We start from the raw sequence: 27,151 nt of genomic DNA on the forward strand, positions 1-27,151 counted from the left end.
CATATGAAGAAAGACTGGATAGACTTGGCTTGTACTCGCTAGAATTTAGGAGATTGAGGGGGGATCTTATAGAAACTTACAAAATTCTTAAAGGGTTGGACAGGCTAGATGCAGGAAGATTGTTCCCGATGTTGGGGAAGTCCAGGACAAGGGGTCACAGTTTGAGGATAGAGGGGAAATCCTTTAGGACTGAGAGGAGAAAAACATTTTTCACACAGAGAGTGGTGAATCTCTGGAACTCTCTGCCACAGAAGGTGGTTGAGGCCAGTTCATTGGCTATATTTAAGAGGGAGTTAGATGTGGCCCTTGTGGTTAAAGGGATCAGGGGGTATGGAGAGAAGGCCAGTACAGGATACTGAGTTGGATGATCATATTGAATGGCAGTGCAGGCTCGAAGGGCCGAATGGCCTACTCCTGCACCTATTTTCTATGTTTCTCTGTTTCTTGATTAGAACGGGTGTCAAGGGTTATTGGGAGAAGGCAGGAAAATAGGATTAGGTGGCAGAGATCAGCCACGATTGAATGGCGGAGTAGATTCGATGCGCCGAATGGCTTCATCCTACTCCTATAACTTGTGAAATTGAACTAGACTCTTGAGCGATATCCGGTTTAGCTGTTGCCCACACCTCCAGGGACTTGGGTTTGATCCTGACCTTGCAACCTGTTAGTGTGAAGCTTACATGCTCTCCCCACGATCAAATAAGTTTTGTATGGGATCTCAGTTTTCCACTCCTATCCCAAAGACACGTAGGTGTGTTTATGTTATCTTAAGTGTAGATGGGTAGAAGTGAATCAGAGTGAATTTGAGTTTGAGTTGATGAGCATGCAAGAGAGAGAAGGTTACATGAAAATAAGTGGGAGAAGTCAGCTCATGGGATAAATCTGAGAGCCAACATAGACTAAATGATCTGAATGCCTAATGTGGATTAGGACAATGGTGGTCATGCCATCATGCTGAAGTTTGAGTGCAACCGCAACCAAGGTGCATAGGATAATGCACAGAGTTGTGCAAAAACCCAGCAGGTCAGAGAGTATTGGATGGAAATGGACATTTCAGATTGGGATCTTTCTTGGGACCATCGAGATTCCAGTATATAGTCAATAATTCCTACACCACAGAGGCAGGCTTTGTGATCCCAGCTACAAAGACAGATGTGTACAGCAATTCGTTCTTCCCCCGCACAATTAAAGCATTGAATAATCTCCACCCAACTATAGTTACCCAACCAGATGCAACTAAATTTAAAGTAGCTCTTTCTTCCCAATACCCCTTTCTGGCTTAAGTCCTCCCTCCACCACATCCAGTTTAAATTCCATTTTGAATATTTTGGAGGACCAAGAAACCAAGAACCAAGAACCAGGCCCTGCAGCCCCACTCATTAATGCTGACCAAAATGCCCAATCTAAGCTTGTCCCATTTGCCCACATTTGGTCCATATTCCTCTAAATCTTTCCTGTCCATGTACCTATCCAACAGTCTTTTAATACTTATAATATCTGCCTCAACCACCTCTTCTGGCAGCTCATTCCATTCATCCATGGCCCTCAAAAGTTGCCCCTTAGTTTCTTATTCAATCTTGCACCTCGCACATTAAACCTATGCTCTCTGGTTCTTGATTTCCCTAACCATTGGTAAAAGACTGTGCATCTACCCTATCTATTCCCCACATGATTTGATATACCTCTATAAGATCACCCCTCAGCCTCCTGTGCTCCAAGGAATGGCAACAGTGACAGTGCATTTTATGCAAGAACAACAGTGACAGTGCAATTTATTCAATGGCGAGTGACTGTGCATTGTGGACAGGAATGTTAGTTAATGCGCATAATAATGAATAATGAGTGACGTGCATTTTACAATGGTAAGACAGCAATGCTGGATTGTATTGAATAATGAGTGAAGGTGGACACAAAATGCTGGAGTAAGTCAGCGGGTCAGGCAGCATCTTTGGAGAGAAAGAATGAGTGAGGGTGCATTTAAAGCGGGACTGGACGCAGGAACCCCCGGGCTCTGGGGATTCCCCCGTTGCCCACAGCTGGACGGTGACGTCACCGGTGCGTAAGGGCAGGACTGACGTCGGGCGTCGTCTGATGTCATCGGAGGCGCCGGGCGCGATGACGCGACCTCTGCCAAATAACCATGACTGCTGATGCGATTGGACGCTGCGCGGCGGGTGGGCGGGGAGAGGCCAGCTGGCCAGGCCCAACGATCCTATAGCAAGCCAGGCCCGCGGCCGGAGGCGGACACCCCACACCCCACACCCCCACCGAGGCGGAGGCGGAGGCTGCCATCAACAGCCAGGCCGGGCCCTCGGCGTCTATCGTCATTACAGCGCGTCCGGGTGTGGGTGGAGGAGTGTTCGAGGCGACGGCGGTGCAGGTAGGAGCCGAGGGGGGGAGAGGGGAGTGGGGGGAGAGGAGGGGAGAGAGAGGGAGGAGAGGGTGGGGAGCAGTGAGGAGGGGGGAGAGATTAGTGGGGAGAGGGAGAGAGGGGAGGGAGGAGGTGGGGAGGGGGGGGGGGAATGGGAGCTGGCGATCGGGAGAGAGAGAGTGTTTTGGTCTGTGAGGAGAAGAGGAAGATATGGGACTGGGGGACTGGAGAGGAGGGTGGAGGGGTGGGGCTTTGAAGAGGGGGGGGGGGGGGGAGACGGAAGATCGTAGACCCCTGGGGACGGGAGTGAGAGGACGAAGCTGGTGGAGATGAGGGTTTTGGAGGATCAGGAGGTTTGTGGGAAGGGGGAAGATAGAGAGGAAGAGGGAAGGCGTGGCGTGGGCTTTGATGAGGAGGTGGGTTGGGGAGGTTTGGGGGTGGGAGGAGGTAGTATAGATCGGAGACCAGGGACGGAAGGGAGGGGGGGGGGGTGGAAGATGGAGGCGAGGGGGGCTTGGAGGAGGAGGAGGGGGGATGGGGGGGGGGGGGGAAAGACGGGGTAGGGGGGGGGGGGGGGGGGGTGGAACGGAGGCGAGAAAAGCCTGGGGTTTGAGAAATAGGAGGTGGATTAGGAAGTGCGAGAAGGAATAGGAAATTGGATCGTGGTGGGGTGGGGGAGTTTCAGATCGTGTGTATCAAGATATGGGAAGGGGGTGTTGGTGTTTGGTCATGTGAGTTGATGACGGTGAAATGCTGGAGGGGAGGGAATGAAGGAAATGATGAGGTTAGTACTGGCTCTATCCTTTGACTCGGCAGTGGGGTGCCAGGAGCTGGTAATTTTGGGCGGTGGGTAAATGGATTGTGCAGTTGAAGGTTGTGGGGGGCAAGGAGGGGGGTTCGGGGAGCTGGCAGAAAGGACTATGGCCAGGGAGCTGAGTCAGATGGCATTTACTAAGCCACGTGAAGTGGTTGGTGAAGTCTGGCGAGTCAGTGAAAAGTTGAAATGCTGGAAAGGTTGGGGAGAGAGGAAATAATGAGGTTAGTGGTGGCTGTTTCCTGCGACTAGCAGTGCATTAATAGCTGCAACATCTGTCAACTGGAACTCCAGTGGTGCAGCTGTAAATGAATCACTGAACTATACTTGCATCAAACTATAGGAAGTTAATGAGTAGCTGAGAACTCGTGCTGGTGCCTCGTCCCTCCCTACTTACCATTTCCCTCCTTTCTTAAATAACTTTATTTGCTGCCTTCCAAAATGTGATTATTCCTGAATCCAGGAAATTTTGAAAGATCATCAGTAAAATAGAGAATTTTATGTTAGCCCCAGCATTGTTGGACAACATGTCTATTATGTGACAAAAATGGGAAATGCTCCTACATCTCAGCAGGCCAGGCAGCAACTGTGAAAAAAGAAGTCAATGTTTCTGGTCTGCGGCTTTCAATCTGACTGCGTTTCTTTTCACGGATACTGCCTACCCTGCTGGTGTTTCCAGCATTTTCTGATTTTGTTGCACACATCCAGCAACTGCAGTTTTGAATTTTATTTTCATATTCTGTATTTTGCAAGTTATTTTTTAATAAAGCCTTGAATAGAGCGGATGACCATCCAGCCTACTCTTGTCAAGAAAAGTTGTCAATTGACAACTGCTGAAGATGACACGTCAGTCTTACTATCTGGATGCCATGGCCTCTTATTGATTGCTAGAAAAATAAACAATTCAATCTAGAATTGGATGTCCCCTCTAATTTCAGTGATGAAACGGGGTGTTTCTCGGGGTGCTCCGTTTTCTTCCCACACTCCAAAAATGTTAAGCTTTGTAGGTTAATTGGCTTCTTTAAATTGTCCCTAGTGTGTAAGATGCAGTGGGATAACACAGAACTAGTGTACGGGTGATCATTGACTCGGTGGGCCAAAGGGCCTGTTGCCATGCTATATCTCTGAACTAAAATGTAAAGTTGATGTTTGCTCCAAACTCTTAATGCAAATTCTGAAGATTTAAGAAATGACATTCAAGGTTCATGTGTGAGTTTACTCCTAATATTATAAATGTCCTGTCATCATTTTGAAGTAGTGCACTTGCTGGGATGCCAGATTCACCAAGTGCTGTGCAAAACAAAAGCAGGCCCTTGCTGATTTGATAATGAATTTGCTTATGAAATTGTTATCAATGAACATTTGTCTTTTCACCTCTGTTACAGCATTTGGCTTTGCAACATTAAAATAGCTTTGTATTAATTTAGACTATATCACATCTGGGTTGCTTTGGTTATCACATTACCTGTTGCAAGTGCAGTTTGTTTGAATCACATTTAATCATTCTAGTTGCAAATAACATGGCCTATATGGATAGAATGGTTGAATTACTTTATAACAGAATATTTTTCTCACTTGTTACTGGTTTATGCTCTGAAATTTCCATAATGCTTGTTTTTTAGACAGTCGGTTCTGATTTTTTTTTAATGCCTATCAATTGACGTGGGCATTGCCCCAATTCTGCCATCTTTCACATTGGTATCGTAATGTTAAGGCAAATTAAAAAAACTCACTAATGACCACACACCTGAAATAACTGTCTTGCTTAGCATTTGAAATAAGAAGTCCTGGTTATTTGTGATAATCAGGGTGCCTTATTTCAGATGCTAGGCAAGGCGATTATTTCAGGTGTGTGATCATTAGTTATTTTGGTGCGAGCAGTGGAGTTTATGCATATTTTTAAGATGGAGTGAAATATGCGTTGGTTTGGTGAAAACTGACATCAGCACAGGAGAGATGAAATGAGTATTAAAAGTAAATACAAGCCTGAATGTTCATCCGTACTGCTCGATCAGTTTTAGTTCTAAGGTCGACACAAAATGCTGAAGTAACTCAACGGGACAGGCAGTATCTCTGGAGAGAAGGAATGGGTGACGTTTCGGGTCGAGACTCTTCTTATCAGTCAGACCCTAAAGAAGGGTCTTGATCTGAAACATCACCCGTTCCTTCTCTCCAGAGATGCTGAAGAAGGGTCTTGACCCAAAACGTTACCCATTCCTTCTCTCCAGTGATGCTGCCTGGACCGCTGAATTACTCCTGCATTTTGTGTCAACCTTCGATTTAAACCAGCATCTGCAGTTCTTTCCTACACAGTTTTAGTTCTAATATTCAGTAAACACGTGCTTTTATTCCCATGGGTACTTCCAGCACCACTAGCATTTATCTATGGGACTGTTGAAAACATGTTTGTTAAAATTGAGATGTTACTGTTGCTGGTCTGATGAGTACACAAAGTAAACATCTAAAGTGTTGTCTGCTGATGCTGAGTCACTTGGCTGAGAGGGCCGTGGTTGCCTTTGCTGATACAAAGAGCTATAGAACACTAACACTAGGTGTGGTCTGAAGACAAAATAATTGTTATACAGGACAAAGTTGTTATTCCTATCATGACCATTTTTATGATGAGCCTTGAAATGTTTGGGACAAGGAAACTGCCCTAATGCCCTGGCTCAATCTCTTTGACCACATTTTGTCAAACTGCTTGCTGTTGATAATGCAGAACCTATACATAATGGGGGAAGAGGGTATCCGTTATTGCCGATAGTCTGTTATAAACAAATAAGGGAGTTCATATGTACTGTACTAATGGGAAAACGGCCAATAAACATACACTAAACAATAAATGGAAAAGGAGATAACATTTCCAATACTTTGGGACGGCACAGTGGCACTGGGTAATGTTGATTCCATACTACCTGACAGCGCCAGAGACTCAAGTTCGATCTTGACCTCGGGTGTTCCCTGTGGCAGCGTGGGTTCACGCTTGGTGCTCGGGTTTCCTCCTTCATTGCCGAGACGTGTAGGTTTGTGGTTTGGTTGACTTCCGTGTAGGTGATGTCGGTTGCGGGTGGAGACATTGTCTCGCGGCACCGATGGGCCAAGTTTCATCCCGATTTTGGCCTCGCGTGCGTGCTCCTTATGGCCGCGCGGGTTTCCTCTGGTGCACTGGTTCTATCCGACACATTGCGGGTTGTCCCTTGTGTGTGGGGTGGAGCTGTTGTGCCAGGACTCCCGGTTTGGGGTCCATGCAGTCGTGATGGGATCTCAGGAACAGGGTCGGTCGGGCATGGGTCTCTGGCACTGAGCAGTTTGTGGAGAGCAGTTGGGCTGCAGGCCTGCACGTCTCTGTGGTGTGGCAAGGTGATGTGGGGGATCCCACGGTGTCAAAACGTCTGTCTTTTTGCAATGTGCTAGAAAAGATAGAACCACTACAGTAGTTATGTCGGAGAAACTATAGAATCACTGCTGTAGTTCTAATCTTCACACTACGGACAATTCACAGTATGATGGATAAAACCAGTGTACGTGTTTCCATGCTGTTTCCCCAAACTAAACTTAGTTAAAATGGTTCAAAAACATGATTCAAAATGTGTAATTCTCCAAAGTATTCAAAACGCTTTTATTAGTATAGTAGTAAGGATTGTAGAATAAACGGAACAACAGTATCTCTAACAGTAAACTAAAGAAGAATCGCTCATCCACCTAGTGGTCATTCCTTGAAACAACAAACTGTCCACAACAAACTTGGTCCACTGTAACCAAATCCATTATAGAGAGGGCCATTAAGAGGAGGGTTTACTCTATATTTACTATCAACTATTCCACTTTTCGCTTATTGTTTGAAGTAGTAAATGGCGTCAATTCTGTCAATAAATTAAAACTCCAATCAGTTGATCTTATTTACTAATAAGCTGAATAATTGACTATTTATGAAGATGCCTAAACTTTAGGCTTTTCTCTCCAACATTGTCTAGTTTTGCCCTCACCCTCGATGGGTGGTCCTGATCCTTTCATCAATACAATGCTTGGGGGGATTCATCTCTGAACTCCTGCAGCTAGCGCTGGGGACTATTTCTTTACAAACGGCTTCCAATCGGAGACATTTTTAACCCCTCACCATGTTATTATTCCTGACCAGTTTGTTAATAATATTTAATATTTAAACATTTTGGGATTGGCTTCATTGTTAATTGTTCTCTGTTTTTATAATGGCAGGCCAATTGTATTTTTTTTTTAGTTTTCAATTTCCATATCCAATCAATATGGAAGAGAGAATTTTTGAAAGTTCCTTAGTTATTTCTTGCATCACATTCTACCTGTGTAAGTTCTCTTGCGTATCTCACCCCAAACAACTTTGGATTTCCCTTCAACAAGGTTTTAGCTTGCCTCTGCTAAATCTCATGCAAAATACTTGGTGTCCTGCCTTTTCCCCTCTAGCTTCTGGTAATTTTGCTTTTAAAGTTGCTCTATTTAATCCAACTGATCTGTTTTGTCTCTGCCACTGTGTTACAATCTACACCAATGTAGATATTTATCATAATAATTAGTCTCATGCATTATTATAGGTAACACTTTTGGAGGCACCAGTACAGAGGAATTATACCGAACGCGTACATGTCTGAAAATGGAATTTCCTGACCTGGGAGAACACTGTTCTGAAAGTTCCTGCAAACGGCTGGGTAAGGGTAAAATTTGTATCATTTATGCTCCATCTATCACATTTGTGAAGCACCATTTGTGCTTTTTAGGACAGGGATGATAAAAAATGTAAGCAGAGGGTGTGTGTGCGTGTACAAAGAAAATGTCTGACAGATGCCTGTAAAGTGAGGGGTGGTGTGTCAGACAGATGCCTTGGAAAGAATGTGGACATGCAGAATTGTAGGTGGTACTAACACATTTTGTCTCTACCACTTCTAAATTATTACAAAGAAAGCCATGCTAGTTAAAGTTGATAAACTAAAATGCCCAACTCTCCTTGTGTTTTTTGCATTTTTAGAAACGTACATGCACATTTGATTGCCTATTTTCTGCTAAAACATAGTGGGCTGATAGTTCACTCCTACTAATGTGATCCTGTTTTGTTTTTTAGTTAAGCTAATATTGCTTTATCAATAAATCGTAAGCATCTTATGCTGATAAATGTTAGATTTAAATATTTGTACATTACTTATTTATCTGTAGGAAAGAACTGCAGATGCTGGTTTAAATCGAAGATGGACACAAAATACTGGATTAACTCAGCAGGATAGGCAGCATCTCTGGAGAGAATGAATGGGTGACGTTTTGGGTCGAGACCCTTTTCCTTCTGAAGAAGGCTCTCGACCTGAAACGTCACCCAATCCTTCTCTCCAGAGATGCTGCCTGTCCTGCTGAGTCTCTCCAACATTTTGTCTCTATCTTTGACTTATTTATCTACTGTTTTTCTCTTGGTAAATACTGTCTTTAATTGGGAATGTTCTGCTGCCACACTTTCCTTTCTTTCTCACACAATCATGCTTGCACGTGCCTATTTGTGCCTTGCATCAAGGAATAAACAATGAAGCCTTGTCAAAAAAACTTTATTCCCCAGGTTTTATTTCCCCAGCATTTCAAATGCATGCCTTTGTCAATTGTGACCACCACCTCCTTTCCATCTCTTTATCGGTTTCTGCCTCCCTTACCCCTCACACAACCTAGTCATCTCCTGGACTCTCTTCCCCAGCCTCAGTTGTCAATCCAACTCTCCTGTCTTCCACTCATGTTCCTTCCTTCCTGATTTTTTTAATTTATTTTTTTGCTTTTCGTTCTCTCTTTCTCTTCCCCTTCCTGTCAAAATTACCATCCCGCCCCATGTTGTATCTCTGATCCTCTCCTCTTCCCTGTATGATGCTGGCATAAGATTAGGAACGAAAGGGCCTTTTAAATTGATTGCCTCAACTCCCCCAATTACTGAACATTTGCGCAGTTTTTTTTTATTTTTATTTTTTATTTTATTTTATTAGAAGTAAGCACAGTCATATGGCACCAAAGTGCCTAATATATATTTTCATAATACATTTTATGTACAACTTCTTTATTTTTTGTTACATTGAAAAAAGATGAGAATAAGAAAAAGAGGTTAGATAGTAAAGGATAGAAAAATGTGAAATATATAGTGTGTGAAGAAAGAAAACGAGTAAATGAAGAAAGTTGAGAGAGAAAATAGTGAAAAGAAAAGGAGATCATTATTTATAGTCTTGACCAACCCTCGTCCAGTCCTGAAACAGTTATTTTTTACAATAGTTGAGGCAATCTTTCAGCTGTTTGAGCTCTATATTCTGGTATTCCCTCATTAAACCTTTCTTCCTCCTGTATACTTTTAAACTGTTCTCCAAAACCTGGTTATGGCTTTTATTTGCATAATGTCACTTTGTGCATGGTGTTGCTTTTACTTTACTGGGTTACAATCATAATATTGAAAAGGAAGATTTCCATAATGCCATCAGATGCTAAATCATATTTTGCTTGTCTTGTTAAGATCACCCTTGTCTCTTTCAGATTTCCTTCCTATGAAGTGTGATGCCTGTGCACAGATCTTCTGCAAAGACCACATCAGCTATGTGCATCATCAGTGCACCTCCTCTTATAAGAAGGTTTTTGTGCCCTTCTAAAATATGTACACATCTATAAAGAGGATCTTTGTTTAATTTTGAATTAAATTGTTTTGTTGTCTGATATTTTCCTTCTGACTTACCTTTCTAAAATCAGTAGAATTATGAATATTAAACAAATCACGATTAGCTACAATCGTATTGAATGGCACAGGCAGAAGGGGCCAAATGGCTTCTGCTTCTGTTTATTTATTTTCTTCCTCTGGAATAAGTCTAGGAAACTGCAGCCTGTATTTTTTTATTTTTTTTTAATGATTTTAATTTGTCGGGACCCATCTTCAGACTGAGTCAGGCAGGGGGGAGATACGGAGATATGAAGGGTAAAGTGTGAAAACAAGACATAAAAGGAAAATTTAGAATAGATCATTGTTCGCTAATATAAGGTGACAAAATACAGAGATAAAATGTAATCGGGGACAGTCAGACAGTCAGAATGGTCAGAGACTGGGGGGTGGGGGGGGGGGGGGGGGGGGGGTAGACAGAGGGAAAGCAAGGGTTACTTGAAGTTAGAGAAGTCAATATTCATCCTGTTGGGGTGTAAGCTGCCCAAGCCCTTAGTCACCTTGACCGGCAACAATTGGCAGAGGCATTGAAACAGCTACTTCCTGCCAGCTTTGAACTAGATTATTTAATTGGCTGGAGCATTGTAACCACATCCAAGTTTATCATTAGTTTGCATTCAAGATAAGAATTAAACGTCTCTAATGGACCTATGTTCAAATTGTATTTGAGATGGTCTTCATTTGAGGCACATATTATGTCTTACATTTGAAAAAACGTTTAAGGTGTTGAAATTCTTGCAGATGAAACAAGGAAAACCATGACTTTGTTTTGTTTTAGTATCTTGTTTGCTTAAGTCTTTGTTGGAGAAGTTGGTGATGATTCTCTCACTGATGGTGGTATCAGTGATTTAAAGGGAACCATTAACTGGACTGTTTTTAATATATACTCGATTCATTTCAGGATGTACAGGTACCCATGTGCCCTCTGTGTAGCATGCCTGTTCCTGTCAAAAGGGGAGAAATGCCAGACATTCGTGTTAGCGAGCACATCGACAGGGAATGTAAATCCGATCCTGCCCAGAAAAAGCGTAAGGTGCGGCCATTATTTACAATTCATATTCATTAGATTGTAAATCTCATAATTATTTTCCACCACTCTGAAATAAACTGCATTGGTATTGGTTGTCATCTTTAAATTGGTATTAGTTTATTTTTGTCATGTGTACTGAGATATAGTGAAAACCTTTATTTCCTTGCTATCCAGTCAAATCATATATACACGAGAACAATCACGCCATGCAGGTGGTGCAAAGAGGAAATGCCAGGGTGAAGAATATATTGTTACAGCATCGTAGCATTATAGGAATGGAGAAAATGCAGCTAAAAATAAATGCAAGGTCTGCAATGAGGTAGTTTGGAAGATTGGGATTACACCTTAGTTTATGGGAGGACCATTCAGTAGTCTGATAACTGGGGAAGAAGCTGTCCCTGAAGCTGATGGTGTGTGCTATGGGAGAAGAGGGAATGACTGGGGTGAAAGTCGCCTTCAATTATATTGACTGCGTTCAAACGTGAAGTGTTGATGCAGTCAATTTGGGGGAGGTGGGAGGGCAGTGGGAAGCTGGTTTGTGCAATGGACCGGGCACATCTATAATTCTCTACTATAATTTGGGGTTTGGGCACAACTATAATTCTTTACAATTCATCCCGATAGGATACTTTCTGTTGCCCTTCTACAGAAGTTGGTAATGGTCGCTGAACCTATGCTTAGCTTCCATTGTCTTTAGTTTAGTTTACATTGGGAAACGGGTCCTTTGGTCCACCTAGTCCACACCATTGGAGCTCAGGCTTTTATTCTCCAATCTACAGTAAGAGATTCCACTGTCTTTTATTCAACAGGCTGGCTTTAGATAGTAGTTGATATGGTCCATTTTAGTGCTAAGGAACACCAAGCCATCATGTAGCAGCAATCATGATCATACAGACATGTGAATCGTTGCGAGGATTGGTCACTTGGTTCCTTGAGCTTGTTTTGTCACATAACAAGATCATGACAGATCTATATTTCTGCCTTGCTGTAGTAACATTTCATCCCGTTATTTATGTTTCTGTCTCTGCTTTAAAAATATTCAAATAATCTAGGAGAGGAAAGAATTGTCTCATCTGTCTTAACTGAGACTCCCTTGCGTTCTAAACATTATCCCACTAGTTCCGGATTCTCACATATGAGGAAACATTCTTTCTATCCTGTCCAGACCTCTCAGGACCTTGTATGTTTCAAGCTACCACTCACTCTTCTAAATTTTACTGCTAGCCTCCCCTGTGTAGGCTAAAGCTGTGAATCATGCAGTTTGACACCCTAATCTCTCCACATAGCAGAGTCAGCAATCACATGAATCATTTTTTTATTTTCATGCCATCTTGCCATAAGTTTCCAACATTAAACTCCAACATTCTCTACTGTATTGGTTGAAATACACTGAATCTCTTTGACGTTTCCTTCTGCCTTTTCAGACCTTCTTTTCCTACCCATTTCATGTGACGATAAAATTTAGGATCCATACCATTGGAGCCCTAATACAAGTCTCTTTTATTAATTGTAAAATTGAACCCCCTGCTCTGATTCTTGGAGCACACAATTTGTTGCATCATAACAGAAAAATACATATTTCTGCCTGCGGTTCCTGTTAGCCAGCCATTCTTCTCTGCATACCAAAATAATCCCTTCTGCACCATGAGCTTTTATTGCCTCCAATAACCTATCATTAGCACCTTATATGCCGTCTGCAAATGTTAGTACATTGACTGTCAATTCTTTATCTACAACATATGTAACTTCAATTGGTAAAAAAATGTTTTGTGAAAGGGAAATACATGCTGACTGATTTATTATCTTGTGTCTGCAATTGAGATGGAAGCACAAGTTATTTATTTTGGAGTGTGATCAAATTGAAATAAATGTGTTTCAGATCTTTACGAACAAGTGCTCGAGTCCTGGGTGCAAACAGAAAGAGATGATCAAAGTGACATGTGACCAATGTCACTTAAATTTCTGCTTAAAGCACAGGCACCCCTTGGATCATGTGTGTGCAGCTGATGGAAAGCCTCTCTCCAAACCAGGGTAAGAAGCGAGAGACAAACAAACTTTTGCCATTATTAGGCTAGTGGATAAAGGCATCAAATGGGGGAGAGAGTAATCTCATGAGGTAGGATTTCTCGTGTGAACCAATACACGGTATGACTGTATGGAAAATCAAATTCCTCGTATGATTTACATACTTGTTTTGTTTTCATACTTGGCTAATACATTTTTTTTAAATCAACTACAAGTACAATTACCTCCACAGTTTCTGCTGCCTGGGTTAATATCTGCCATGGTCGGGTATTCGGCGACTAACCCGTCTCTTCCACCTGATTTGCCAGGTGAGGAGGGGACTGTGGACCCCCCAGCAGGACCAAAAACAAGACCTGTCAAAGGGCGGATGAGCTTCTAGCGAGCCAACGGCCATCCACACTTCAGTAGAAGTTGCGATCACTATCGTACATAGCATTGTAAGGAATGATGATAAAGCACACACACACATCAACATCCTCTACTTCCAGCGGCAGAAGTCCGCAGGAATGGAGGACAGAGATGTGTGGAGTGTCCGTCACCGTTCCTGTTGGAAACCAGCACCACTGCATAGCTAATGTTTTCAACGATGATGAATGTGATATCTTGGATTAAGAGGCTGATGTAGTTTTGCTGAGTTCACTAGAAAGTGTAATGTTAGTAGCTGGAGATCAGCTGATCTACTTAACACTTGTAAGCAATACACCAATGGCCTACTAGTCGGGATATGTAACTTTGTTCAACTTGCTTAGGCACCTTTAGATTTCCTCTATTAATTTGAACAAAACTTTCCTCTTGGGTATTCATACTTGATGACTAGTTGATTCTGTTATTTATTTGGTAGATTGCCTTGAAAATTAGTTGTGGTGGGGCAGAAACATTGCCTGGGTTAATATCATGCTTTCTTTGCCTTCAAGTTTATTTTGTAATGTTCACAATGATTTGTGCAACATCCAAAATAGCTTTCAAAAAGATACCGACAACAAGTATTAGCAATCAGCACTGAAAACTGAAAAAGTGGTTTCCTATAAAATTATCCCCCAATAGAGCTGTTGAAAAGCACACAACTGAAATATGCTTGAAGGCTTTAATTTTATCGGTGAAGGAAATTAGTTCCATTTGTGAACTTGTAGCAATCTAAAATTCTGGGAACTCTTTCGTAATCTACAGTGCTTTTAGTGTTACACAGTTGAGGAAATGGCAGCAGATTCTACTGTTACATGAGCTGTGCAGGACAAATCTGTCCTCTCTGTGGTGATGATTACCAAGGATCCAGGCTATAACTAAAGCAAAACGTGCGATAGCTAACTACAATGTTGTGTGAAATTATTCAACCAAATTTTAATAGATTTTTTTTCTTTCTGAAAGTAATGCCGCTGTTATAAGGGCTCGGGGAAATCCAAAACCCAGCGCAACGCCATCTACAAGCAAAGATACATCGAGCAGTCGACCAAATAGACTGAATACATCAGCAGCCCCACTCTATAAAAGGTAGACTTTCACTGATATTACTGAATATCAATAAAGTCAATAATGGTTATTAATTGATATGAAATGGATGCAGAGTGGGCAGCTGAGTGGGTACATTTGTCTTCCAGTTGCATTGCCCTTCCATCAATACACAGCTCCTCTATTTTTAAGATCTGTTAAAGACCACCAATTGACCACGAATACATGCTTTAATACTGCGGCTGCTATAGCAGATCAGAAGCTGTGGACCCTGCAATGAGCAACCGGATGCCTTAAAGCCTTCCCACCGTCTATAGGGCATTGGTTAGGAGTGCAATTGAGTACTGTGCAGTTACCTGAATGAGTGCAGCGCTTAATAAGAGCTTGGAAGCTCAACACTATCCAGGAAACTTGATTCTCTGCAGGGGAAAAAGCAACTTGTTTGATATCCTATCCGCCATAATAAATATTAATTTGTTTCACCAGTGTACTGGGGCAGTGTGTGCCATGTGTAGAATGCATTGCACTTACAATATCCATTCTAACATAATGCACAAAGAAGGACAAAGTCTACCAGAGTATAGTAACACCGCTACCTGACAGTTCTGCTCCAAGGCGTGCACAATCTGACTGGGAAATATATTACTGTTCTATTGATGGTGTTAGATCCAAATCCTGGAATTCCCAACCCAGCAGTGTTTCCAATCCAAAGCAGCCTCCCACCACCACCATCTTGTGGCCACTTAGGGGTGGGCAGAGCCCTGCAACGCCCACATCCTGAAAAATTAATAAAATACTTGGGTTTCAATTTTGTTTGATAATGCTTTAAAGTACGCGGCTTTACGATGTGTTGTCGTCTGAAGGTTGTTCTACATAATATTGTGGCGAACAATTTGTGCTTTCCCCCATTCCATAGGCATTGTATAGAAATGTCACAAAATTTTGAGATTTTAAAAATCAAGCCTGTAATTTATCCCATTAGTTAAAGCATACAAAGAACTTTAATTTGATACCTAATTCACTTTCATATCGTCAGTATTAAAAATAATTATGGCCATTTTCATACTCGGAAATTAGCATCTTGTTCCCTATTTAAAAATAAGGAGCAAGCCATTTAGAACGGAGACAAGGAAACGCTTGTTCTCACAGAGAGTGGTTGAGTCAGGAATTCTCAGCCTCGGAGGGCGGTGGAGGCAGGTTCTCTGGATGCTTTCAAGAGAGAGCTAGATAGGGCTCTTAGAAATAGCGGAATCCGGGGATATGGGGAGAAGGCAGGAACGGGGTACTGATTGGGGATGATCAACCATGATCACATTGAATGGTGGTGCTGGCTCGAAGGGCCGAATGGCCTACTCTTGCACCTATTGTCCATTGTCTATTGTTCTGTTGCTTTTCCATTGACTTAACACAAAAGCTGTGATAGAGGGCAGTCAAAAGCCCATAACTTTCTTAAAAATTAAGAGAACTGAATGAAATTTTCAGTTATTATAGATTGAAGCATTCTGAAACAAATATAAAACATCTTACTTGGATGACCTGAAATTAAAGCATTTAATTAGTTAGTTACCTAATTGTAACTAATTACAAAATTGTGACGGAAATAGTAATAAACACCCAGACTGCCTTGACAATTGAAAAATGTGATATTCTCAAGATCAGAACTTTAATATTATTGTATTAAATGCTGTAAGTCCATAACAGGTAGGTAAATAAATTACAATTTCTAGCAATAGACCAAGTCTTTATGGAGAAGATTAGTTGTTAGCTGGTACATTGGCATATCATAATCAGTAGCATCATACTCCTCAGATTGTAACCATTAAGCAACTGTACACCTTGTTCTTCCTCAACTGTTCAATTTTGGCATTGTAAACTACAGGTTTTTGCTCTTCAAACCACGCATGACATGCCATTCTGCCCACTACTTTCCCATTAAGAATGTCCTGTAGATCATCACATTTGGAGTAGTCCAAATTCGGATAATCTCTGTGAATGCTGTCTAAATCAGTCACTTTTGCTGGGCATTTGGATTGACAATTTTGGATCTCTTCTTCAGAGACATCTGTTTAAAATGTAAATGGAAAAAAAACACTGAGCAGCATTAACAGCAACAAGTTATTATTTGTAGTTTTAGAACAAAGGTAGAAATGATAAAGTTAAATGTGAAAACAAATAGTAAATACCCAACAAAAAAATCATATTCATCAGTTTCATCAAATCAATTAAATTCATCCAATTCATCTAAATTCAATTACCAGATCTAAACATCTATCCATTTCTTAAGAAAAGGCTAACATTTTTAAATAGCCTAAGTATACAAATAACAAACTGATCCCACTCACACAAGAATTCACAATATAATATGATTTTTAAATCTCACTGTCATGAACTTATATGCCAAATGGAAGGAATTTAATGTTTAATTCCCATAAATTAACCTATAAACATCCATTCTCAATATAATCAAAATTATTATTTTTTGCACAATACATGTGACTAAAACTGTTGTGGATATTTAGTATAAAAATATTGATTATGGATAGACAATAACACAAAATATAGATGTTAGATGCTCTTATGACATGATTGTCCAAAAAAAAAGAGAATTTAAATTCGTATGGGGCCTAAATAACATTTTCGCATCATAAGATTTGTTAGACATCATTAATTTGTCCTCCGCAGCCTTGTGTGGCAATGAATTCTGCAGGATCACCACCTCTGACCAAAGGAATTCCTCCTCAATTCACTCCTGCCCTTAATCATAGGTCAACCTTTGAGACTGTCCCAGTTTGCCTGATTTTGTATTGCAATTGACTGTAACCACTGGAATGTTGCCTGATTTGGCAGTTGTCACACTTTGGCAGTTCATATGTCAATAAGATCAGTAAATAATACTGACCTTTTTGTTTTGTTGACAGTGACCTGCCAAGAAGCATCCCTACGTCTGCATCTCTGCAAGCAGGATTGGTGAGTTCAATAATTTCTGACATACGATGATTTTGCAGTTTAGTGTGTTGTTCTGAAATGGTCATTGTTGCCAGGTCCCTGTTTTGTAAAGGGAATATTGAGGATCGAGATGTACTGAAAACATTGGAAAGTTTCTCACTTCACATTACCTCTAATTCTATATGGTGACTTGTTACATTGCCTTCCAATGTGGCAAAATATGATTGTTGTATAATATGCCTTTACTGTGAAAATATGCAGTGCCTTGGCAGCTTCAATTATCAGTTCACTCATTGTGCATTCATATATAAGCAAATCTGGTGACGTATTCACATCAATGTTAAGTGTGTTGGGGAAATAAGTGTGGGAATGATATTCAATGACTTCATCTTGTAAAATCATGTAAGCTTGATGAAAGACTGCCTGGGCTGTATCAGTCTGTCATTCCAATGTGCTAAATAGCCACAGAGTGTCTCTTAGTGCTTTCACATGTGTAATGTATGTTCATTGATTTACAATATAGAAATAGACCATACCGTATTTCCCGGGGAAAAAGACGCACCTGCGTCGAAGATGCACCCCCATTTTGAGTTGCTAAATTTTGAAACAAAACGGCTGGCGGGACAGGATCAAGGGTTTGGTTCAAGGAGGCAATGAGGACCAGGGAGCCCCCATCTTCGTCTGTCCCACAATGCGCTGTGTGGTTCAGGACTGAGGGACGGGGACGTCCTGGCTCAGGGTGATCAGATAATGGAAAGAGAGAGAGCCTGGGATGGAGCAGCCAGCCTTCCGCCAAATAGCCACCCGCCAAATAGCCACCCGCCAACCACCACCTCCAACGGCTGAGCCTGCGCCGAAGGACACCGTGGCTGGCTGGCGGGCGGGCCGGCAGAAGGAGCTGATGTGGCGGCCGGTTCCGCTGTATGATCCCGGTGGCCACTCGCAGCCACCCGGGGCCATCATTCTTGCTGTTGCTGTACTGAGGGAAGCCAAGTCTATCTATCATGGCTAACAACCTAACCTTCCGCCTCCAAGACCCAGGTAAATTTTCGGGCCTTATTTTACGGTAAAAAATAGCCTCTTCTTCACCGGGAAATATGGTATGCAAAATATTGCCAGCCAGGATATCTTAAATATAAACAAATGCTGAAAATAGTTAGCAGGTTGAACAGCATCTGTGGAGAGAGTTACTGAGTTACTGCTTCAGGTTAGGATGAGCAAAATGAAGTACAGAAAAAGAGGGGAAAAAAGGATGGCTTTTGTTAGCATGAAAGGCAGCATGGATTAAAAGGGGTAATTAAGTAAGGTGAAAGGAAATAATACTAGGGAACAAATGGTATTTTGAAGAAGAGTAACTGTAGAATTATCTGATATTTCAAGAAGAATGTAGGATGAATTAAATACTAGCAATAATATTTACCTGAAATTTTGACTAGAGTAAGTCATAATATACCAAGTAAAAGAGGTGCTAAATGTTGAACGTTTGAAGTTTATTAGTAAAATTTAGAAGTTAAAATGGGTGTGAGATGGAGAATTAAACTGGTAGGTGCTCGGAAGACATATGTGATTGCAAGCCACAAGTTCCTACTCCCCGTCTCCCAATAATAATAGGCATGTTGACAAATGGAGGTATTCTCAAAGTCCTTCCACTCTACATTTGTTCTCCGTCTCTCCAATATACAAAGTGACCATATTGTGAGCAGCAAGTACAGCTCACTACATTGACAATAGAAAATCACTGAAAGAAGTAGGGTTGTGGATAGAGGGAATGTAGATGGTGAAAGGGAAGGAATTGAATACCCTGCTGTTGTATGTGCTGTGGAGAAGGTATTGATATTGAAGATGGAAGAGTGAACCAGACCATCCTAAAGAGTATGGATTCTGGTGTGTTGGAAGGAGAGACGAGGTGACATTGTACTAAGTGGGAGCATTATGTTCGAGATATCCAAAATTGTGGAATGCGATTGATCAGATGTGAAGTTCAGACATTGCCTGAAACCTTTTGATCCTGGATGTCCCTGTTTCATTTCAACCCACCATTCTCTTCCTCCATGTATCCAAACATGACATGGGTTTTGGGGTCCTTCTCTGCTTATTTGAACAGAAGTCTAACCAGAATCGGTACCTAAAACTATTTAGTTTGGTTTAGTTTATTGTCACGTGTACCGAGGTACAGTGAAAAGCTTTTTGTTGCGTGCTAAACAGTCAGCTGAAAGACAATACATGATTTACAATCAATCCATTTACAGTGCATAGATACATGATAAGGGAATAATGTTAAGTGCAAGGTAAAGCCAGCAAAGTCTGGTCAAAGATAGTCCGAAGGACATCAAAGAGGTAGATAGTAGTTCAGCACTTCTCTCTGGTTGTGGTAGGATGATTCGGTTGTCTGAATCTTTTATTGAAAAACAAATTGAAAAAATCCTGTGCAGTGTATAAAGGCAGATATGACTGGGATAGTCAACATTCCAGCTGTCATATTTCAGGGCACTGGATTGGATTAAATTGAAACTAGAGCTCAAACTATGCCACCCAATGTTGTAAATACACAAAGTCAGTGGCTGGGAATTTAACCTTCCCTGGGACTGCTGAATGCCTGTGCCTCAATCAATATTTTCTCTTCCTCCCCGAGATGCTGATGTGCACATTTGATCTGTTGGTTACGTGAAACCAGCAATTTAAATCACAATGGTCATGGATCTGATTGTTGGTGAAATTTTCAATTTCTAGGATGTAATGGGATTTTCCTTTTAAAATGCCTGTAAATGGGGCAGTAGAAACTGCCTAAGCTGTTTCCATCTGGACAGGAAATGACCTGCTTCTGTTCTCTGCCTTGTAATTTAATGGCATGATTTGTATTTCAGCCTGTTGATGGGACCTTAGAAATGAGCATATTGGGAAGAGCCGGCCAAAGCGAGCTGCTGCAACCTCAAATTCCCCTGTAATTGTGGCTGCTGAAGTGTATAACCATTTTATGAGTACACAATCCCCTGGGTCAGGGCTGGAAAGTTACTAGTTAAAATTCATTCCCCGTAAAGGCACGGGCAATTGTGATATAGGCGCCGTTGATATCTGGTTGGGAAGGGTGATAAAAAGCAGAAAATGCTCAGTGGATCAGGCTGTACCTGTGGAAAAAGGAAAGGCGTTTACATTTTAAAGTGACTTTTCATCACAATTGGGGGGGGGGGGGGGGCCATTATCTGGCGAAGAATTTTTTTTTTTAGAAGGAAGAAAATAGTTGAATCCTCCTGCCATGTGTAGAATTTTAATTTTGTGAAGAAAACATACCCCTGCAGTTGCAGAATAGATCCTTGAAATTAGTAAATCTTGTACGTTTCCACTTATCTTGTGTAGTTTTACTCTGATAACAAGACTACGGTTCATCAGCTGCAGGTTTTGGCACTGTGTGGATATTTGCTGTCTGTGGTCTAATTGTGGCAGGCTGATTAGCCCATCAGTACAGGCAATGCTGCACCTTTATTATTGATAATGTCTGACTATTCCCCAGTCGTTCACTGTGATTGCAGCCAGATTGCCACGTTTATAGTAGCTGTGTGTTCATAATGTGGAAAGGCCCCAGAGTTTAACATCAATTGAGAAATATAGTGACTTTGAAGTAAGTTTAGAATTCAAATAGGATTGAAAATTGCCAAATGGAACTGTAATTTAAGAACACTTTTTGAAAGGAAGCTTGGTGTTTTACAAATTACTGTTCTGATTCAGTTATATTAAATTGTAGCTGTAGACATTGTATCACCGTAAAGAGGCAAATTAATGTGTAATTAATCAGATTGTTGAGCTGGGTTTATTTCCTACCATTGATTTCTAGTGTAAGTGCCTATGTTTGATTTTATTTCAAGACTGAAGAGCAAGCGCTGCAGAGTGCTTTGGAGAGATCACTGGCCGAATCTTCCAGAAATACAGCTCCCAGGTAAAGTTCTGCCAGCAGCTTGTCACATTCGCTCATGTTCCTTCCACCCATTCCTCATAGTTTTTAAGATTATGTCGCATGAAGAGTTATTGGCATTATCTGCCATTGATACCTGGGCATGTGTGGTACCTGATATTTCCTTTGTTCTTCCTTCCTCTTCCTCCATTGAGGTAGAAGTATTGATGGTATTTTTGAAATCATGACCTAAGACCAGTTCTTGCTGATCCCTTTACTAGGTTTCAAGTGAAGTAGGCCAGTCACAGGCTGAGACGTTAAGGGTGCCCCATTTTATTTTCATAGCCTAGCATGACGCCTGCATTTTATCTTCAACCTGAAACAGTTTGGTAGTGAGCATCATTGGATAAAATATGGCCCTAATTGCTAATTTAAAAATATTGCATCGACATTTGCAGTCCAGCTGCTCCTCGACCTACGATGGGGTTATGTTCCGATAAACCCATCGTGAATTAAACATATCACAAGTCGAAAACGCATTTAATACAATGCGATCACGTGACGGGATGTGACATGCGACCCGCTGCTGTTGCCGAACGTGTGCACCATTGTAAAGTCGAAATATCGTAAGATGAAGCATCGTAAATCGGGGAGCATCTGTACTCTTTTTTTCGGCCACTTACTATGTAATTAAGATAGACAAAATTGCTGGAGAAACTCAGCGGGTGAGGCAGCATCTATGGATCCAAGGAATAGGTGACGTTTCGGGTCGAGACCCTTCTTCAGATGATGTGGGGGTGGGGGCGGGAAGGATCAGCAGTTACAACTGTTAATAAGTTCAACTTGCTGGTATTCAGATTCAGATTCAATTTTAATTGTCATTGTCAGTGTACAGTACAGAGACAACGAAATGCATTATAATGCAGTATAAAATGTGTATTATATGGCATGGGGATAATTGTGGCCCAGTATCTTTTGTCGATAAGCAAACAATGTTTTTCTGGGTACTGATACATTTAACTGTTTCCACTTTCCCATTATCAAGTCGGGCAGAACTGGAAGGCTATTAATGGTATGCTCTGCCAGTCCCTGTTGAGATGTGTAAAGGATCTATGGATTCAAGAGCTATTAGGCCTTTAGTCTTTTCAGCTGCCTCATGCATTTGAAATCAGATCCCAGTGCAGATTTAGATCCATTCCACACTGCTCCAGTGACTTCAAATGTATCGTGAACAGAATGTCGTTTAGGATTATGGATTGAAGCAAGATGCAATTGTGAAGCAAAGCTGACTTTATCCTGTGTAGTGGAAGAGAGTACCCGTTTGAGCAAAGACGTGGAAACTGTTTCAACAAGTGTAGAGCATTCTAGGCTGGCAGTGGCACAAAGATGATTAAACACAAATGTAAAACTCCATTTTCAGTGTGGTGTAGTCTCATTCCGCAAGGCATAAGTGAACAAAGTATACCAAGGCCATATGTAGCTTCCCTTGTGTTTCCTGGATGCTGTGTTGCTGTAAGTTGACTCTGTACATGGAACTTGGTCTGATGAGAGGTAAAAGGAAAGGCATTGTATGTTCTAAGTTTCACACCGCAGAAGTGAGCTGACACAAGAATCAGGGGAGAGGTAATAAAAATGTGTTGGAAGGAACTCCAGATGCCGATTTACATCAAAGATAGACACATAGAAACATAGAAAATAGGTGCAGGAGTAGGCCATTCGGCCCTTCGAGCCTACACCACCATTCAATATGATCATGGCTGATCATCCAACTCGGTATCCAGTACCTGCCTTCTCTCCATACCCCCTGATCCCTTTAGCCACAAGGGCCACATCTAACTCCCTCTTAAATATAGTCAATGAACTGGCCTCGACTACTTTCTGTGGCAGAGAATTCCACAGATTCACCACTCTCTGTGTAAAAAATGTTTTTCTCATCTCAGTCCTAAAAGATTTCCCCTTTATCCTTAAACTGTGACACAAAATGCTAGAGTAACAGCGGGACAAGCAGCGTCTCTGGAGAAAAGGAATGGGTGACCTTTTGGGTCGAGATCCTCTTCTGACAGAGTCAGGGGAGAGGGAAACGAGAGGTATGAAAAGGTACAGAACGTATCGGACCCAGCTCTGATTTGTTCTGTAGCTTTTCGTACCTCTAGTTTCCCTCTCCCCTGACTCTCAGTCTGAAGAAGGGTCTCGACCCGAAATGTCACCTATTCCTTTTCTCCAGTGATGCTGCCTGACCTGCTGAGATACTCAAGCATTTTGTGTCTATCTATGAAAGGTAGTAAATCTGACTTAACTCCGTTCTAGCCTTCAGGTAGACTTCACTTCTAAACTACATTCTAATTGTGCTTAATTGGAACGGAAGGAGAGAGAACGACAGACTATTTCTTCCTTTTGCATTTTTGATTGACCACTGGGATGAAACACCTTGAGGATAGCTACTCCATCTGTCTTAAACCCAGGCTATGTACCTCCTGCTGCCTCCTTTTTAATGGAGTCAGTGGCCTACCTGCCTTATTCTCCCAGCTGGAGCAGATTCATATGGAGGAATGTGACTGAAGTTAGTTGGCGAGGCAGCTTTCCTCTCTACCAACGACCACAATTTATTTTTGTCCCAGTTTAGATTTCTCTCTTAGCTTGTACAAGACATTTTGAAGGCTAAAAGCTCGCCTTGTAAAGCTGCCTGTGGAGCCTCAGTAGCATTTTGCTTGGGGCTACATGTTATAATTATGTGACTCCACTGTCTGTCTAATTCAAATGCTCTTCATGTGCTTAATCAGACGATAATTAATATGTAATAATGTGACTTGTATATACATAGACTATAAACAGCTCCAAGTGGCCTGCTTCACTGCTATAAACTCAGCAGTTTATATTGCACCTATTTTTAGTAGCACTACCTAGTTTGGTATGTTGTACCCAATGTTTGGACTGGACCTGTATGATTGTGATGCTTCCTTTCTCATAATAAAGTTGCACTTTTCTGTCTCCCACTCCTTATCTTGTATATCCTGTATTTAGCCGCCAAGAGCAAGAAGATTTGGCTTTGGCTCAGGCTATTGCTGCAAGTGAAGAAGAATTTCGTCGACAACAGCAGCAGGTAATTATGATACGAGGAACTGCATAGTAACTTTGCCAATGGCCCGTGAGCCATGCAGGATGTTCCCTCTATTGCTTTTGGGATGAAAAGATTTCTGCCTTTAGTTTAGTCTATGAAAATAATTTTTCTCCTCGATATTTTTTAATTAAAATTATAGGCACAGTGTGCGATTGTCGGAACTAAATTAGAGTTGCCCCGCATTTATAGCTGTTAAATTTGTTTGGCTATGTGTGCTGTGCTACTAAAACACTCGAATGGTCATCTTAATGACAAGATCAGGCCCCTGCCACAATTGGACTTTTTAATTCCAACCCCATTTGCCTATTATGTAATTGGTAACCACGGTTTAAACAAAATAATCCAAAGCAAAGCAAATCTTGAAGTTAATTACTTTTTAAAAGGCTCTGATTGAAAATCGGGCCACATTTAAAAATGCAGAAGAGAGGAAGGAGGGGTCAGAAGATGAAGGCTCTTTCTTTTTATGTGTGTAAATCATGAACGATTCCCTGCTAAGCTGCCCCAGCTGCCTGTCAACTACGTCTGATAATTCTCCAACATCAGTGAAATTCACTGAAGCGTTAAATTAATAAAATCAAGGCGTCTAGTTTGAATTTCAGATGACTTCAGGAGCAGGCAAATTTTAACTTAAATTCTTCTCTCATTTTCCATGTATTATGGGCAATCAAAAGCTTAGAGAGCGAAGTTTTGGCAGTACATTGTAATGATTTGACTTTGTTTTGTACTTTACCTCGTGCTCTATCTGTACGAGACCAAACATTGAAATGCCGTGAGCTGCTATCATTCGAATCTTAAACCTATTCATTCCATAGAGCATGTGCATTGCAGATCCATCCACACAAATCTAGTATTCAAAAATCTAACCCTTCTCATGTCGACATCGAGGAACTTGAGGGATTAGGGGGTTAGTGCAGGAAAGTGGTACTGAGGTAAAAGATCCATTTGGACTGTTAAATGACAGACAGAAGGGCCGACTGCCCATTCTACTTGTATTTTGATAATTAATGTAAAATTATATTCAAGCATATTGCTTTTCATGCAGACATTTTCTTGGTATCTGTATGAAGCTAGCAGAAAATACTAGTCGTAAATCTAGTTCTTAGCTGGAACATGTCTGCAAAATGGGACCTGACGTAGTGGTACTCCATCCCAGGGTCTGCACACCATGAATTCTTGAGCCGGTGACCTGAGCACGTCATCTCAGCTGAAGCCTGCATGCCACAAACAGGAAGGCAGTGCTTCATTAGACGAAGCGTTTGACAAAACACAGTGTTGGTCTTCACGTAACGTCACAAAAACATTGATTATTCCATGCTGATTTTGTCGAACTTAATATTGGATTTGTTAACGGGCTTCGTTACGCTAAGAACATATCTTGTGGTCGAGAAAGATACTTTAATATCACAAATGGCTATCGTGCAATCAAAGTATGTTTGAGCTGAAGTGACTGTCGTAGCTTAAGTAGACAAGGACAGCAAATTTGGTAACAGCAAAATCCCAAGCACATTTTCTGTTTCTTGCGAAGGTACTGTCATGCTAGGAGCAGGGGTTCCCAAGTTTTTTCGTCCCGTTTACCCCGGCAACTTTAATAGCACATAACAATGTTATTTCACTTATTTATGAACAACTAATGATGAACAGATACCGGTATATCGGAACCAAACACAGTCAGTCAATGAGAAAAAATATGTAGAAATCCAGAATCAACAAATTTACCCCCTGGGTAGTGTGAAATTTACCCCCCTGGAGGTATATTTACCCCAGGCTGGGAACCCATGTGCTAGGGTAATGTGTAAGTGACCCTTCTATACCTTGTCCACACTTGGGAAATGAACTCATGTTTAGCTGTGAATGGCTTCCACGTTCTACTCCCAATACAATCATTTTCTACCAAATTAAAAGGGCAAAACAAAAATGCTTTCATGTATCCGTCCCCAACTAAGAGGGTTGGTTCAATTTATACTGTTGTTGCAAAGGGTTACAGACTGGACTGATACAGGCTTGGTGTACGAGGGTCAGTATCCAACACTACACTTTATACTTGAAACCCTAACATAGCTGGGACAAAATGGCTGCATGTATTGCCTTGGTGAGGGAAGGATATTTCAAAACATAAGAGATTAGTTACCAGATATTATTAAATATAAAACGGAGCGAAAAATTGACAAATTGAAAGTAGTTGATTTTCCCGTGTTGTACAGCAGCATTCCTTGGGGTAATGGGAAGATTTCAATGATGAGCACACTCATTTTCTCACACCCCTGCTGATTATTATTTATTTTATTGTTTCAGACGCAGCATCGAAGCTCCAGGTCCTTGCCCTGTAAACTTTCCTGACCTTTAAGTTCCAACTCTGCAGCATTACCTTACCGTTGATACTTTTAATCGGTGTCAATGGAGCCCGGGGCTCACAAACAAAAATAGGGCTTTTTGGTTTAGAAAAATAAATGGCCTCTGCTAAGTGAATTGCCCTATAACTATGATTGTTTGATTCTATTGATAAATCTATTTCCTAAGAGTTTTTGCATTGAATTCCTATATAAATTTATATATTATTGAATAATTAAAAAAAATATGTATAGCAACAGAGTGCACAAGCTACAGTTATAATATTTAATCGTATATGTATTGTATTGATTTCTAAAGAATAAAGTGTTTTAAAATTGGTGCATTAAGTAATTCAAGTGATCAGTCGAATGTTTTGTGCATCTGCTACAGACTCATTTCACACCCGGTACCTTTAACTTGGTATGGTGCTGCATTCAGGATTATTTGCATTTGCGGTTTTTTCTGACAGCACTATTGAATATTTCAGATTAAAAGT

The 27,151-nt window shown here is 41.2% G+C and overlaps 1 protein-coding gene across 2 annotated transcripts; it reads left to right on the plus strand.

The window, feature by feature from the left end:
• The first annotated feature begins 2,212 nt into the window (after positions 1–2,212).
• Positions 2,213–27,002, plus strand: zfand2a (zinc finger, AN1-type domain 2A). Of its 2 annotated transcripts, XM_055651335.1 has the most exons (10): positions 2,213–2,380; positions 7,751–7,864; positions 9,702–9,796; positions 10,778–10,909; positions 12,786–12,937; positions 14,297–14,419; positions 17,296–17,344; positions 21,184–21,254; positions 24,231–24,309; positions 26,620–27,002. In XM_055651335.1, exons 2-10 carry the CDS (start codon positions 7,810–7,812, stop codon positions 26,662–26,664), a joined length of 801 nt encoding a protein of 266 aa, XP_055507310.1. In that variant the 5' UTR covers positions 2,213–2,380; positions 7,751–7,809; the 3' UTR covers positions 26,665–27,002. The 2 variants fall into 2 exon arrangements, with proteins under 2 accessions (XP_055507310.1, XP_055507311.1); XM_055651336.1 differs by lacking the exon at positions 2,213–2,380 and having other exon boundaries at positions 7,749–7,864; positions 10,778–10,904.
• The last annotated feature ends 149 nt before the right edge of the window (positions 27,003–27,151 follow it).

This window comes from Leucoraja erinacea, chromosome 20 (genome assembly GCF_028641065.1).
Source record: "Leucoraja erinacea ecotype New England chromosome 20, Leri_hhj_1, whole genome shotgun sequence".
Lineage (NCBI taxonomy): Eukaryota > Metazoa > Chordata > Chondrichthyes > Rajiformes > Rajidae > Leucoraja > Leucoraja erinaceus.